We start from the raw sequence: 16,829 nt of genomic DNA, 5'->3' as shown, positions 1-16,829 counted from the left end.
AAAAAAAATTAAATCATAGTTGAATGAAACTGATTTTTAAAGTTCTGAGGTGAACTGTTGACATTTCTCCCATTTCTAAAAGATTGCTTAAAGAAGTTTTATGCTTCGACTTTAAATATCAGGAATCTATGTTTATTAACAGCCTACACAAAGGCTTTTAAGGTAGCAGTAATCAAATCACTACTTTAAAAAAGTCAATAATTGATCGATTTGTCTTATAAACCAATTGTTAACTTTAATTTTATTTCAGGAATTCTTGAATTCCTTTATTGTTTCTTTAATTCCTTTATTGTTTCCTCTATTCCTTTGCGAAGGAATAGAGGAAACGGTTTAGAGTGCAACAGCCCAGAAACAGCACCAGTAAAAGTTCCAAATGAACTTATGTCCCCTGACAGTGGACAGATCCTGCTAGACCGACATGTTATGTGCAGCACTCAATGTCACTCACCACAATATTTTGCTGCAGAGATTAGAAAAAAACATTGGTAATAAAGAAACTGCACTGCAGTTGTTTGAATCATATCTATCTGATAGAAATGATCCCATCCATTGTGTGCATGTAAATGGGGAGTCTCCTTCACACACAAAAGTTAGTCACAGCTTACCACAGGGTTCGATGTAAGTATTTCTTCTTCTCTCATCTCCTTCCACTCTGTGTGTTTATATGTCACTGCTTTATTTAATCATCTGTAGTTATTGAAATTTGGCTCTCTTTCCATAGTTTTGCAACTGAATTGAATTATTTTTCATCATTTAACAATTCCCAGATTTTCCTTAAAACTACTTGCAAATTAAGCACATTATCACACTTCTGGTGAAAACAAAATATACCTCATTAATCAACACACAGTCAAGCCCTCAATGAAACCAGCAAACGTCAATCATGCAACACGTGACCTAAATGGAGATTTAATAACATCATTCCAGAAGTCCAGGCTGGATCAGCATCAGTTAATCCTAAACGCCACATCTGGGAGCTGGGAGAGCCCCATCCTCTATCCTCTGTTTTTCTGGGATAAACAGAATCAGAACTGAGAGATTTGAACTCCGAGCATCAACTTGTGTAAGATTAACAGTGGGGCTTATAATTTGAAATTCTTTGCTTTTTGGCTGTTGTTGGTGTGTATTCTCATGGCTATTGAATACAAGCCTGATTGTCTGTTTAAGGCTCATTTTTGTAGTTTTTTTTTGCTCAAGTTTGCAGCTACATTCAGCTATAGAAACATTTGTCAAATGTACATTGGCACTTATTTGTGTGTAGTGTGCTAACTATGGGTGCTTTTTAAGTCTTGAGCAAGAAGTCATTAAAAGTGCAGTTCACTTAAGAAAAAACAACTAAAAGCTTGTTCAGTGCTGCAAACCACTTGTCATGCAAGTATTCGCAGGAACGAATGAGCATGTGAGGTTTTGATGGTTTGTAAAGGGCAGAAGAGGACGGATGAAGAGTCACTGTACTAATTTAATGAAGGAGTGCACTGTGCTAAAGTACAATTTTTAAGTAGTTGTACTAGAGTTCTTTCCATTAGTTCTCCATTTACACTGACAGTAAAAGTTGTCAACTGGTATAACGTAGCGTTTTTAGCTGGACAAATGTTTCGTCACTCATCCAAGTGACTTCTTCAGTCTCAGCTGACTGTAGGTTTCCCCACTCTTATAAACAGTACCTTTGCACAATGACTGAAACTAGCACCACTGATGAACAATGGACTGTGAGGTCAGTTTCTTGATCATTAATATGCAAATTGCCATGACCACTGATCAACAACCACTGATCAAAAACCATTAATCTATGGTCACTGCCATGAGTACCATTCACAGAGAGTTGGGGAATGGCTGCAATAGCAGCATTGTGGCCTTGGGCCCCCTCCTTGATTCAGAGATGGTCTTTCCTTTTTCATGTAAATGGCCTCCTTGACTCCGCGCTCAAACCAGCGTTCCTCCCTGTCCAGGATGTGTACATCCTCATCATTGAAAGAGTGTCCACTGGCCAACACAGAGGGTTAACTCCTCTGTGTTGTGCCATCCACGTCACAGAGGTTGTTTGGTTTCCCCGATGTATAAATCAAGGGAATCCTCCTGGCACTTAACAGCGTACACTATATTACTTTGTTTGTGTCAGGGGACCTGATCCTTGGGGAGGACCAATTTTTGGCGGAGTGGGTTTGGGGGTTTCAAAGCCACAGAGACTCAGTGTTTAGAAAAAATGTGTCCTAACTGTTCCGATACTCCTGACACATAATTGATTGCTAAGGGTTTTCACTTAGGCAGCAGTTGTCCTTCTTCTCTCTATGATTGCCTGGAGCTTTCTTTAGGTGTCTTCCCAGCTTTGACAAATGTCCACCTGGAATAACCAGATTTACTCAGGGCCTTCTTGATATGATGTTCTTCTGCCTTCTTGGCCGCTCAGTCTGTGGGGATGGTGTTCGCTCTGTGTTGTAGCGTCCTGATGACATCCAGTTTGTGCTCTAGTAAATGATGAGTCAAACCTTAGATACTGAGTTGTATGCGCTGGTTTACGGTACACATCAGCTTTTAAATGTCCCAATAACTGATGGACATGGGTCTCATTTCAGGGGTTCATAAGTATTTTTGTCACTGAGCAGTGAAATAATTTTCTCATGATAGTCTTTCTGGTTTTGCTAAACTGCGCACCTACCCTTGTCTGCCAGAAGGACATTAATGTTAATGTTATTGTCATTACAAAGTGATGTGAGAGCCTTCCTCTCCTCCATGCTGATGTTGGATGATAGGGGCTTTACATTGCTGAGAAAGGATAAACCTTTGATCCTCAGTTGCTCTGCTTCCACATTTGTATTTTTGTGTTTCAAACTGCTGTTACGCTACAACCAGATGAAGAGAATCAACTTTTTGGGGATTTCCTTACCCGGATGATTGAGCAAGCATCAAGGCGACATCACTGCTAGGTTTAAGTAAAGAAATTAATGAATTACATTATTGAAATACATATACAAATTGTTAATAATGATAATTTCACTGAAAGCTGTTTATGTTTTATTCATGTTTTTTTCTTTATGAAGCTTTTCTATAGTGTAACACTGTAGAGTTATTAAAAATTAGAATGAGACTTTCACTGATCTGTGAATCTCTTAAGCAGTAGCCTTTCAGCATATAATAATCTGAAATTTTGTTTGGACGTTATGAGATTGAGAAGGCTTTTCATTAAGTGAAAATTATGATGTCAAAGTGAAGTTGATTATTTATAAAGACTGCACACCATAAGTAGACTAACTATAAGAATTTTTAATGTACGTTTTGTGATTTCAGTGACCTTGACTTTAAACCTTTAAATTTTGGATATATTTCAGTCAAACTTTATTTATTTGCAAAAATATGGAAAAACCTTTAACTTGGACTTGCAGTCTAAGTTAAATGTACAGAGTGTAAAACCTCACTGCTAGATAGATTCAGTAGATTACATTTTTCAGTCAGCTGGAATTTGTTTTCTTACCCCTCCCAATTCAAGTACATAATTCCATCTACGGTGGCCTCTGTGTGCCTCGTATCTGGCCAGTATTTAGCCAGTGTCCATCTCAAGCGCTATATTCAAGATCGTAGGGTAACATGGGGGCTTCCACAAACTAGCACCGCTTCTATGTATTTTTAATGGATTAATTATAAGTTAATGAGAATGCATTAGCTGATGAAAGATGTATTTACATACTAATGAAACTATATTTATTAATACAACATTCTATTTTTGTATTAAAGAATCTAAAAAAAAAATACTTACTGTACTTTAATGATTGTTGACTCACTGCATTAGTTTGTGGTGTTACATGAACACCCAGCTCTTTATGACTGTCAGGTGATATCATTGTAATGCAAGTCTTGGAGATAAGGCAAATTTTAAATGATTTTGACATAACAGTTTACAGTAAATAAAGACATTTTTAACATCTTAATGTTTATTATAGTTACAAAAGGCCCCTGATCAAAGTTTGGAAAGCACTCATTTGTTGATTTTATAGCTACAGTGGTCAACAAATGCTGTTGTCAATCAGCCTGTCAGAAAGCACCTCCTTTCCAGTTGGGAGCGCACCGGGTCTTCTCATCTGGATTTTACGCGTAGCTCGGTCCACGCCCACATTGCCCACCCCCTCCCAGCTGCAGCAGCCCGCACGCATTCAGTTGTCGTCTTTTCCCCTCACTTCAGATTGTCAAATCTCGTTTGTCTTTCCTCTTCCATGGCCGCGCGTGCTGAGATTTGCGTTCAGCAGTGCAATAGTTAATGAGTGCCGGATGCGCCCTCACTCCAGCAGACCGCTACAGTACGAAGATGGCGTCGGAGGGAGCCAGCGGAGAGCAGCCTCCCCCGGTACAAACATTGGCAACCACCGTGCTGGGCAGCGTTGACACGGTAGGAAGCTTTGGGAAAAAGCGAAAGCCACACGTGTGTTTTTATCGGCGTGTTCCTTTATCAGTCACCCAGGAAAGAGGGTGAAATGTCGCGCGCATCTATTTTCGCACGGGCTCGTGAAGCAACAGCGGTGGCCAGCGCGAGCCTCGCGACAATGTCTGGGGAAAAACAAGGGCTTCGTCTCTGCTTGGGCTGATGAATAACCCATAATTACTCTCAGTAGCCTCCGTAAAAGCCAGAATAGTGTTGGTTTTCCCCCAGCAGTGAATTCTTTTGTTCTCCTCTAGCGGCTGCTTTAAAGGCAGGCATCCCTCAGTTGTAATGTAATCGTGTGCTTGATGGAAGAGAAAGCGTCGGTGGCTGTACAGGTTGATATACAGTATTACATTGCAGTAAATGAGTTAATGCGTAGAGACTTGGAGCGAGCTGTTCGCCTGGCTGCAGGAGACTTAAAACTGAGTATAGATTTATTAAAGCTGTCGTTTGCTCCCCCAAAGCTCCGCCGCTAGAGGTGAAATCTTTTTCATTCCATCTTGATTTTGTCTAAATTTTTCCGCAAACGATGAACACTTGGCATGTGGAGCTAAGTGTGGTGTGAAAGTGGTTTATTTAAATTGGCAGTCCTTAGAGACCTCACAGGCTTCCATAGATTCAGACTGTCAGACCTGAGGACTCAAAGCTTAAGCTTTTTTTCTTTTTCTTTTTTTTCTTCAAGCAGTCCTTTGTTATCACCAGCTGGTTTTGGGTTTCACATGTGTACAAGCACCTAGTTGTGATTTCTCTGTGCCCTTTCTCAGGTCACAGTAGCTCAGCACCCCCTATGTGCAAATGGATCGGTCTGTTGCCCCATCCGGCAGTAGGCCATGAAACCTTCCTGTCCTTTTGCTTGTTCCATGATATAACCTGTCTGACTGCTGTTATTGACTGGAACCCTGAGGCAGGATGAGCAGTGACACTCTTTTTAGTTTGTCCTTGTTTCAACTTTGTTACACATACAGCAAGTTTAGAAGAAAAAAATGCCTCTTTGGATGAGAGTTTGAAGAGGTAGGCTAGTGGAAATGTGTGGTGTTGCAATAATAGAACAGCAGCCACAGTCCCTGAGGTGGGTGGGTGGTAGTGTGGGTGTTGAGGAGATGGTGGGAGAAGAGCTGTGGGGGTGAGTGGAGGGCAGAGCCAGTGAAAAGGAAGAGGAGGGGGTGCTGGCCCCGTTCACCATACACCTTTCTAAATTGGTCTTAATTTCAGTGACTCAGCTGGCATAGCTGGGAGTACTGTGTCAGCCAGCCCCCACCCCCTCTTGAGCGTGCTCAGTACTGCCTGGAAGCTGCTTTACATTTAGCGTTGAGGCGAACAGGTGCGGCGGAGACATGGGAGTCAGGCAGCCACCTCACCTCTTCAGTACCAGTGCACTCTCCCTTTTCCAGGTTCCAGGGGGCTTCCGCCTTGATGGCCTCCCACTCCCCCCTTCTCACCACCAACACCATGCCTGCAGTGGTTAAATAAAGCACTTTGCTCTTTGCTTACCCCTGTCAGACTCTGTTGTTGGCCTGAGCAGGGGGAAGTTTCTCGTTTGTGAGGATTCTGAAGTGAGGGTGGTTCAGAGAGGCTTTAGAGGTCAGTGAAAGGCACTCTGCCTGTCACCTCCCACCCATTTAATAGATCTTAGTGAATCAGACAGTATGTCTAGAAACTGAATTCTTTAAATGTTTCATAAAAAAACATGAGCACATAAACAAACAGGATTAACCCAGAGTGACCTGGATGACTGAGAACCTTCACAGACATACTTAATTGGGCAGTGCTAGGAAATTTTGCTTTTAAAAGAAACTTGTAACTCTACAGGATTGTCACTGAAAAGTACGACATTGCCTACAGAGGACGGTCAAGTGTCATTGTAGAATAGTTTTGTGTTACCAGATATACACCTTTGCAATTCCTTGTGGATGTTGTCCAGATGTTCTAACTTAGACCTTTCTTTAAATGATGTAATGACTTGATGTTGGTAGCATTTCCTTTACCAAATAACAAACACCAATCCTGTTAGCTTCCTTCTGACTGACAGCTTTAGTTGACTTTAATGCTAACTGCTGTTTTGGAACTGTATCTTTCACCTCGTAATCAGCAAACACTGTTGAGGAGATGCTGTACTGCAGGTGTGGTTGTTAATTGGAGATCTTTGCAGCTGCCATGTTCAGAATACTGTAGATTCTGGTAGGAGAGAATTGTTAACCAATGTCAGCTCTTTCCTCTTTTTGCAGCAATAAAAAGAAAACGCACAGACTTGAAAAGTAACTAATTATCACATTACTTCAGTTGCAAAGCTGTGGTATCACATTACCTGATACAACAAGAGATGTAACCTGAGTACTCTGACAAGTTAGTTTATAATGTGTTATCCTTTCAGAAAAATGAAGCTAGCGTGAATGTTCAGTTCCTCAACAGGTCACTTGAGGTTGACTCCAAAAGCGAATCAATCCCCATAGACTTGCATATGAAAAGGTCCAAATTTACAAAAGTAAAAACGTGTTTATAGCACAGGTATAGCCAGTTGGTGCGTGTTTAGAATCGCCACTACTAATTGGAATCACTAAACTGGACCTCTTCACTATATTTATGCCTTTTGAAACATTTTAATGGAATTATCTGAAAAGCAATATGGCTTGCTGTGTGTCACTGACCATTTAAGATGTGTTTGTCAGTGCCTTGCTGTGGTGCAGTTTATAGATACAACTTGCTAAGCAACCTTCTAGCATTAGCTAATAATATGGTAACTTCCGGTACCAAAGAACTAACATGTTGCCAAAGTTGAGGCTTCAAAATATGGAGTCTGAAACCAGTAGGTGATGTCACAATGGTTATAACCATCTTTTGCATACAGTGTACGGTTTCAGCATCAGTGTCTGATTACTTGTTTTGTTACAATCTGATAATGCTGTTAAAGAAATATGCAAAATATTCCTTTAACTGTGACAGGATTGTCCCTCATCTTTAAATCTTGCCTTTGTTGTCTGGCAGAATTGTTGCGTAACAGCAGCCTAAGAGTGGCCAGTGGTGTTTATGGGGGCTATGCCGCCATGTTGGATGAGTGCCATTAACATGAGTGGCTGTAATGTCGCTGCTGAAGCTTCTTCCTGACAACAAATTTGCTGTGCTCTGATATGGGGGAGTTCAAATGACCATGTAAACAAGTTGGAGAAGTCATCAGAAAAGATTAAACGTTATATTTTTACAACCTATTAAGCGGGTCATTTCACTCAAATTACAGTACAAAAATACCTCTTCTCATGTTTTCCTTTGGAGGTATTCAGTCATAAAAAACTTCAGTCAAGTAAACTTACACAGGTTGGAGCCTTACACAGTCAAAAATAATAAGAAAAGTCTCGTTATGCTCCAGAGGTAAATAAGTGTACTAGTAATTGTGATTCTCCCAGTTTGGCAGCATTTCCATGTTGCATGCATGGAATGGCTGTCACGTCATATAGTTTTGTGCTTGCAGGACATCAGTATGTGAGAAACTTGCAGGACTAAGCAGGATTTTGCCAGCAGAGCACAGTTGAGGAGCGTTCAGAACGAGCAGTTCCCTTCCCTTGTGGCTCCAAGTGAAATGACACAGGCCTTATTAAGTGGACTGGGGCTAACAGTGAACAAGCCTATGAATGCTGGCAAGGCTGCTCATGCCCTTGGTGCATGGCTCACGGCTCATGGAACAAATTAGAGTTTGCTTCTTCCCTCACCTGATCACTGTGCACAGATGCCAGACTAACCCCCCCATTAACTCTACTGCTTTCACCTCACACCACCCACAACCCAAGGTCTTGTGACAGGAGGACACCAGCTAAGGGTGGACATCCATCAAGGCCCCCTGACTCATCCAATTTGTTTGAGCGGTGAAAACACTGCTGGGAAAGGGGAACTTGAGGATCGATTGGAAGCCTGGATGCGAATGAATCAATCCCACAGAATCTCTTCTGCTTTTATTTCCAGTCTTCAGAATAAAAACATGCTTTGACTAAACTGTGATGTGATTGACACACTACTTTTCAGCTTCTTGTTCTGAGAAGAGAAAGGCCCGTATTGGTGAGAAGAGGCTATCTAAAAGCTTTCAAAGACAAGAGTGCTCCTTTATAAGGCAACATTAGCTCATTTGTCAGTGGTTCGAGCTTGAACTTTCTCTATTATAAACAATGCCATTAGAAGACACACAGAGGTAGTATGTTACAGAAATCTCTGATTCTGATGTTCAGTCATATTCCTTGTGAGAGTGCTCTGTAGACATGTGCAAGACTTAGATGAAATGAAGAAATGTTGGCGGAGGTTTTGAAGGAGGATACTAAATCAGGTTTAAATGGCCGTCTGACAACTGACACCTCAAGAAAGAGCAGGCAGCAATCAGTCTGATGTAGCTGAAACACTCTTGCTATTCTCATTCGTTAGTTACACTGAACAAATAGTCTAGTGAAAAGCTTCTATATTTTGCAACTGGTTGTGGTGCTTTTTAGCAGTTGGCTAAAAGAGGCCAACAAGGTAATTAGAATTTCTTCTGTCTGTCTTCTTCCTGGGAAGTTACATCATTGTATTTATTTAGCTGTCCGGCTAAAAATGCCGCTCATTTTTCTCACATTGGTTTGACTTTAAAAGAAGACAGTAACTTTAAAGGTTTCTTAACAAGACATTTTGACACTTTGCTTTGAAATGCTGTCAGAGCTGTTGGGTTATTCGGGGACGTGACCAGAGAGTAAAGTAAAAGTAAAAGCAACAATGCAATGTTAAAAATGTTTTCCCTTTCCCTGAAGCCCCAAACATTGCTGTCAACAGAGCTGCATGTGAGAGCTCACAGTTGCTCCCTAATATGAAGTCTGATTATAGTCATGTGCAAGCAAAGCAACCCACACAAACCAAATGAATGTTTTTTTTACTGTACTGAGAACACATCTTAATCAGTATTTCCTGCTGTGTGCTACATGTGACGAAGGGCAATCTTGGTCACTGTGCTGACTTAATTCTCCCAATATTCTGTGGAGTTCACTTCAGATGTTCATCACACATGATGAAGCACAAGTAAAATCACAATCGGTGTACTTTGTTAATCCCAGAGGAAGAAATTACTATTAGCAAAATGTATCAGGATTAAAAAGGACTTTGTTGGCACAATGATCTCTTCAGCAGCATTATCAATCTCTAAATAAAAGGCTGGAACATAACTGTATTTTGTAAACTCCAAAAATAAAGTTCTAATTTTCTTAAATATTTCTTTTATCTTTGTAGCATAAATAACATGATTCAACATCAGGCAAAGCAAGAAGATCAGAGAACAAGTGGACTAATTCAAAAAGAGGGCAGAGGCAGTACATAGCAATTTTAGAAGTTGACCGGAAAAGGCTTGAGGGAAGCATGAAGTGCTCTGGTTGCTCACAATTACAGCCATCTCCACCCATTGGCCCTGCAGTTACTACTGACCAAATAGGTGCTTAATGACCTACCCAAATGTAATCAGACCTTAATGGCTTGGAGATAGGATGGCTAGCCTGACTTTAGAACTGCACTTCACCCTCTCAGGCTCAAATTAACTTTTTGTTGCTAATGCACAACCAAGTCCTGCAGTGGTACTTCTGAGTACAAAAAAACTCATAAAATATGTATGTGGGGTAATCAGGTTGTTAGTTTTTAACTGTTGCAAATCGGCAACGCCTGCCTCGAGAGGGTTAATGAGACCAGTTGGAGACTGGGAGCAAGTAGAACATTAGTTACATAGGCTAAAAAAGGCGCTTGATGGTAAAATATCCATCAAGGTCTAAACTTTTCTTGTCCCAGGTTGTAAACACGTTAATTTTATAGCTGGAATCACATACGGTGGCATCCAAAGTGGCGTACAGAAAGACTTGAATAATTCTGTGATGAATTTTGACAGAATCTGTGGCAAGATCTGAAAACTGCTGTTCACAAACGCTGTCCATCTAATCTGACTGAGCTGGAGCTGTTTTCCAAAGAAGAAGGGGCAAGAATTTCAGTCGCTAGATGTGCAAAGCTGGTAGAGACATACCCTAAAAGACTGGCAGCTGTAATTGCAGCAAAAGGTGGTTCTACAAAGTATTGACTCAGGGGGCTGAATAATTACGCACACCCCACTTTTCAGTTATTTATTTGTAAAAAATGTTTGGAATCATGTATGATTTTCGTTCCACTTCTCACGTGTACAACACTTTGTATTGGTCTTTCACGTGGAATTCCAATACAATTGATTCATGTTTGTGGCTGTAATGTGACAAAATGTGGAAAAGTTCAAGGGGGCCGAATACTTTTGCAAGCCACTATAAATAGAGGCGCAAAGATCCACTCCTTCATTACGCTGATAGAGATGAGCAGGATCTATTCTCAACCTTGTCCAACACTGGAGCATCTGCACTTTATGATGAGGTGGTTACTACATTGAATGTTTACTTTGTGCCACAAACTAAAATTGCCATTGTACACCAAGTTTTCTACAGACTTTGAAGGAACCAAAGGAAACAGTGCAACAATTTGTAATGAGATTATGTCACACTACCAGAGACAGTGAATTTGGTATTAATGTTAATAACCAAAACAAAGATGCAGTAGTAAGAAACCTGCACCTAGTGGGGATGGAAAGGAGAAATCCAATAAAGTGTGTTACAGATATTAACATAGAAACCTGTCTGCAAAGAACTCAATTGCACAGTTGGAGGACAAACATGTAGAAAATGCTATGGCGAAAAAATATTTGGGTCTATGCGTTTGCCATTGGAGATGGACCAAACGAAGGTCACCATTACGTGGGGATTATACTTTCCGCTTTCGCAACTGCGCTAGAGTCCACTTGGGTCCTGGTAACAAACGGTTAGCACAAGGGTGCGCGTGGATTTCTCAGTAGAGTAAAAAACAACACTCATACTATAAACAAGACAACTCGGCTTGTGTGAAGTGTTTTCGGCTTGGCGTTGTGTACCTTGAGTCAAGTGTTTTGACCAATGCACAGAATCATATATTTAGAGATATAAGATGTAGTTGCTGCTGTTGTCTTCGTGAGTCTTTATTATATGGCATGCTGCTGGGGAAAAAACCTGTTCTAACGTTTGAGTCTGAGGTTTATTTTGAGCACCTGACTTTTTTTCTTTTTTTTTTTTTTGGTTCTCCTTCTTAAACTCTGTCCATACTCTTTCATGAGTCTTGCATAGTTGGTAGAAGATGTTTGTTGTGTCAGTGTCTATGGGACCTGTTTGCTGGATAATTTGCACAGTTCAGTTTTTTGCTGCCTATCAGACTTTTCATAACCGAACCATGTCCTTGCTTCAGAAGTAGCCTCTCATTTAGGAATGAGCTCCCCCATTAGTTTTGGCTGGTCCTTCTGTGGTGCCGTGGTGACTATTGCAAACTGTCATCTAAAGCAATGAAAAAATATTGCAGTGAACAGTGTGTCAAGATATTATAATAATGGATTGCATTTATATAGCGCTTTTCAAGGCACGCAAAGTGCTTTACAATTCCACTATTCATTCACACACTGGTGGAGGCAGCTACAGTTGTAGCCACAGCTGCCCTGGGGCAGACTGACAGAAGCGAGGCTGCCATATCGCGCCATCGGCCCCTCTGGCCAACACCAGTAGGCATTAGGGTAAAGTGTCTTGCCGCTTCCCAACCCCCTGAGCCACGGTCGCCCCATATTGTCATCCAATATATTTTATCATATCACAGAGCCCTATTCAGAAAGGCCACGGTAAAAGGAAAGAAAGCTCTAGTGTAAAGGGTGATTGTTAAGGAAAAGAAAAGCTAGAATTAAATTTCATTTATATAGTGCCATCACAGCACAACAGTTACCTGAAGGTGCTTCATATTGTTAGGAAAAGACCCTACAATGAAGGGAAGGGTTTGAAAATGAAACTTTCAACCTATTTAAATCTGAAAATGATTAGTAATCATGATCTCAGTACTGACCAAAATAAGTCAGATCTTTGCACCAATTAAGCAGCCTTAATTGATCCTATTGTCTCTGACTGTCATGTGTGGTGTTTTTTGCAGAAATGTGAGTTCAACATGGATAACCTGAGCAAACCGGAGCTGCTCACCCTGCTGAGTATCATGGAGGGAGAGCTGGAAGCTCGAGACCTGGTCATAGAGGCCTTGAGAGTGAGTCCAAATAACACATACATAACACTCTTACTGTCTATGCGACTGTTCGGTTAAATTGAAGCTACTGCAGCAGATTGCCTTTGTTAGAGGCTTCAAAGTGACATTATTAGCTGTAATTGTGATCCAGAACTGCATTGGTATCAGTTATTATGAATGATCATGACCCTTTGGGGTTATCACATTCTTTGTCTGCACCCGGGAACCAGCTAAGCTAGCAATGCTAACCGGATGACTAATGCCCCTGTTTGTGGCACTTCATCTTCAAGGTTTGTCTTTGTGGACTGTTTGCTATTACACCAAATGGACTGCTTTTCTACTTAATTGTTTTTTATCTACAAGCCTTATTTACCCACTCACATTCATTTAGGTGCTATTTTTTTTTTTATACCTAAGCAGTTTCTAACATTCACACACTCCTGATGGATGCATCAGGAGCACTGGGAAATCGATCCCCCAACCTGGTGACTGGTAGACGTCCAACTCTACCTCCTGAGCCACAACTCTGTTCAAATTGCCATCAAACTGTGAGGTTTTCAGTTATATGCTCTAATGCGTTCACTGGTGATTGTATTTGTGCCTATATGTTTATGTATAATGGCAAGCCGATGAAGGTTGGGATGAGTGTTAATGGGACAACATGTTGATCTGTGGTTACTAAATGATGAACCTGTGTCACCCTCATGCTGGAGGTTGCTCGTTGTCTGCTGGGGCAGGAGTTATTATTCCTCTCTCTCTCTCTGCAGTTCAGTATTTGGGTCATCACTGTTTGTCCACATTCTACTTTAAGGGTGTTTTTTTTTTTGTTTTTTTTTTTAAGAAGACACTCAAAACAAGGTTGAGCTGCAGGGGAGGAGAAGAATCTACACGTGCTGCTTGGGTGAACTGGTGACCTCTGGGTAGCTTTTCTGTTGCTATTGTGTGTATGTGCTGTTAGCAAGCTGCTAATCTTTTCCACAGTTTTAGTTTCTCTCTCGCAGCTCTTCAGTTATCAACCTGGTTGATGCTGAACAGCTTCTAAACAGCTCAGCATCTCTACTTCTGCAGTTTACTAATATGTTTAACTCAGACCTTCTCTGGGTCATCTGTCTTTTTGGCCATTGCCCTTTCTTTAAATTTAGAAAAGTCTGCCACCTGTTCTGTGTCTCTTTGTGTTGCTGGCATTTGTTTTCTTTTTGTCTTGCTCCCTTGCTGCCACTTCACCCATGTTTTCTGCTGGCATAAAGAGTCCCTGCAGGCCCTATCTCCCCTGTGGATGGATATTCTATGGAGGTTTCAATGAAATAAGCCTCATCTCTGCCACCCTCACAACTCTCACAGATACAGTGAGCCTATTTGCTCTGTCACAGATGAGCCCCATCCAAGAGAGAGAGATTAAAGGGGAAGGAATGGACACTGACGAAGAGAGTGAGAAATGATAAGAGACAGAGTTAAAGAGTTAATAGAAGTAAATCTAGAGTGAGACGCCCTTCATTGTGAGTTCAACTTGAAGCAAAGACAATGGAGGGTGGGGGAGATGCAGAAAGACGAATGGAGGCCTCATATTATCTTCGACAAAGCAGGACAGTGTGACAGAGTGGATTATACCCACTCCCACTGAAATAACCAAAAGAAAAGCATGAGCTGAGCCACCAGCTGCAAGGCTGCCAGTGACACTGGACTGTGCATTATTTTTCTCCCCCAACCCTCCACCAATCAAGCTAACCAGCCTTAATGGTCAACATCCCTAAAGCTCCCTAGACTGGCTCAGTTACAGAGCTACACAGAGAGCTGAACCCTCAGCTCCTAATGTTTTTTGCACAGGTTCAATGTGTTGCAAATTCCCTACTGTACTTCTCTGATTCCACACCAAAAGTTTGGATCAAACTTCCTTGGCTTGGCATGAGTACAGTGATCATTTGTGGTGTTTGGGTGTCATTAAGAGGCTTTGGTGGCGCAGATTAATTAGCGTGTGGCTAAAGCTGGCTGAGCTGCCATATCTGGCTTCATCCCGGAGAAAAAGAAAGGAGGCTGTAAAGAGATTAGCCAAACGACAGAGATATCACATGATTACCACAGCCGATGGCTACACAAGTCACCTATTCTTCTGTGCCAGGAGCCTTTCAGGGGGCATGTGGAAACTGCATCTTTACACCGTTCTCAGTGCAGGAAACAAACTGTTTTTGTCAGTGATCACAGACCATGGACATAAGGTCCATTTCCAGAATGATGTGGCTGCTTTCACCATTTTTACTGAGAAGCTACTTGAGTCACTATGGATAAATTTTCCAGCCAGAACCAAGATGAAGTCTTTGGCTTGTAGCCAGTGGTACTTTCCCACTAACACAAAGAAATAGTTTTACAAAGACACCGTTTTTAAAGCCTCTTTAGCATTGACGAGAGAATAGATGTAGGAAATCTCAAGGTCGTTAAATCTCTTTAATGTTCTTGACATTTCACAGCCTGTCTCTACTTCTACACTGGCTAGAAATGAATGTTTTGAATGAAAGAAAGGAGAAGAAGAAAAAAAAACGCTTTCACACTAGATACTAAAATAGTCACTTAGTTTTGTTTGTTATGCTTTCAGATGTTCTCTTTGCATCAGTGTGAACTGTCAGATAAATACAACCACAAAGGAAAAAGGCATTTGAGTTATAATCATGATTTACATTTAACTACAAAATCCTCCATTGCAACATCATTATCAGCAATCAAAACACAACGAGTTCAAGCACAAGTAACACACTCCTCATATTGTTTGGATGTGTTTACTACGAAGGATAAAAGATTTCTGGTCACGAGAAGTGAATGCTGATAACACATTATCATCATAAAGAGGTTGTGATAGATCACTGAGGATTGCCTCTCCTTCCCCCACCATTCACAACTCACAGGGCTCACATCATATTGTGTTGTTGCCCACCTGCAGTTTTATTGGACATAAATCTATAGTTCATTCTTATTAGCTGCATGAAGAATAATCGTTTTAATCTTTTCTTGTAAATGACACTTGCGTTTAATTTAATTTTTCATCAGTCAGTGTCCATAGATTCTCATATTATTTGACACCTGCAGTACATTCACCATTGATTGTGTGTTTTCTTCTTATGAAATCAAAAATCTTTGGGTTCTTTTGGAGTTTAGCTGAAGAAAACTAGCATGACACGAAGAAAGAAACTCATGTAGATAGGCACAATACTTTGTTTCTTCTGTAATCAAACGAACAGTGACAAGTTATTCCTAAATTCAGAGGAAATACTTTTTTGTTGTTGTTTGACTTTGTTATTAGCATAACAATGAGCATCTACTGAAACTGTGGTACATTAGTCAAAAAGTATTCCAAAGGTATCCATGTGATGCTTCTGAGAGTCATCTTTAGCTGTGAAAACGCAAAGTGTAGAGGTAGATAACCACTACATGAGTGTCACCATGCAATACTACTATTATATGGTTTTATTAGCACAGATAGACTTATAGTATTAAAATGAGCATTATTTTACACAATTGACAGATTCTGATTCTATTATCAGTATCTCTTGTTTCATCGATTTTCACTGAGCTTTCATTCGCTTTTAAGCAGCATATCAAGGACGATGCATTCTGCAAATTAATTGCATGCTGTGTGGTCAAATGTTTGTGCCTGTTGGAGGTATTTCCCTTCTTTGTTGTGATCAGTGTTGTCAAAAAAAAATCTGTCAAGAAAATTCAGAGCACTATGCACTATGTAAACCAAACACTCAGTGTGCTCTGAGAAGCTCTGGACAGTCGGACAGTTTGTCAGACGTTTTCTCGCTGTTATGTTCTTGGTCTCAGTGGGACAGAGAGATTGTACGGATGAAAGTGTGCAGATTGGACGCCTGTGATGTCGTGAAAAAAAGATTTGACGGGATGATTTCACTGGCAAGAAGCAGTTATGTGCAAGGCCATTGGGGGAAAACATCCCAGTAAGATGCCTTTAAAACACTGCAGACAAGCTCTGAATGAACGTTATTGTCTGTTCACATACAAATACAGAAAGGTAACGGAATTAGTCATTTTAAAATGCTCATCTTGAAGTTGGCAGTTATATTACATTATGTCTGTTCTGGCATTGAATAAAAAAATCAAAAATTCAATTTATACGTCATTCTTACTCAAATCTCTGAAGACGTCATTAATGATTGGAAATTGTTTCCTCCTTTCTGTTTACTGCAGTTTTAGGTCAGTTGGAGGAATATGCAGTTTAACCACTTGAGTGGTCAAGAAGGGCTTTGAGCCTGGAGAAATGATGAATGGAGTCATGATCTTGACTTGGTTGCTGACATTTTAAGGTTGGGTGATGCATTAAAAA

At 40.7% G+C, this 16,829-nt stretch overlaps 1 protein-coding gene across 1 annotated transcript in view; it reads left to right on the top strand.

Moving 5' to 3' along the window:
• Nucleotides 1-4,109: 4,109 nt before the first annotated feature.
• cttnbp2 (cortactin binding protein 2) overlaps nt 4,110-16,829 on the top strand; it is an 88,701-nt gene continuing 75,981 nt past the window's right edge. Inside the window, exons 1-2 of the mRNA XM_084934271.1 lie at nt 4,110-4,378; nt 12,413-12,520. Coding sequence (XP_084790397.1) covers nt 4,250-4,378; nt 12,413-12,520 — 237 coding nt within the window. The 5' untranslated portion in view covers nt 4,110-4,249. The remainder of the gene's footprint in view (nt 4,379-12,412; nt 12,521-16,829) is intronic.

Source organism: Perissodus microlepis, chromosome 7 (assembly GCF_051167445.1).
Source record: "Perissodus microlepis isolate ML-2025 ecotype Zambia chromosome 7, ASM5116744v1, whole genome shotgun sequence".
Lineage (NCBI taxonomy): Eukaryota > Metazoa > Chordata > Actinopteri > Cichliformes > Cichlidae > Perissodus > Perissodus microlepis.
Note: the sequence above shows the minus strand (reverse complement) of the source record. Positions and strands in the feature narration are given on the sequence as shown.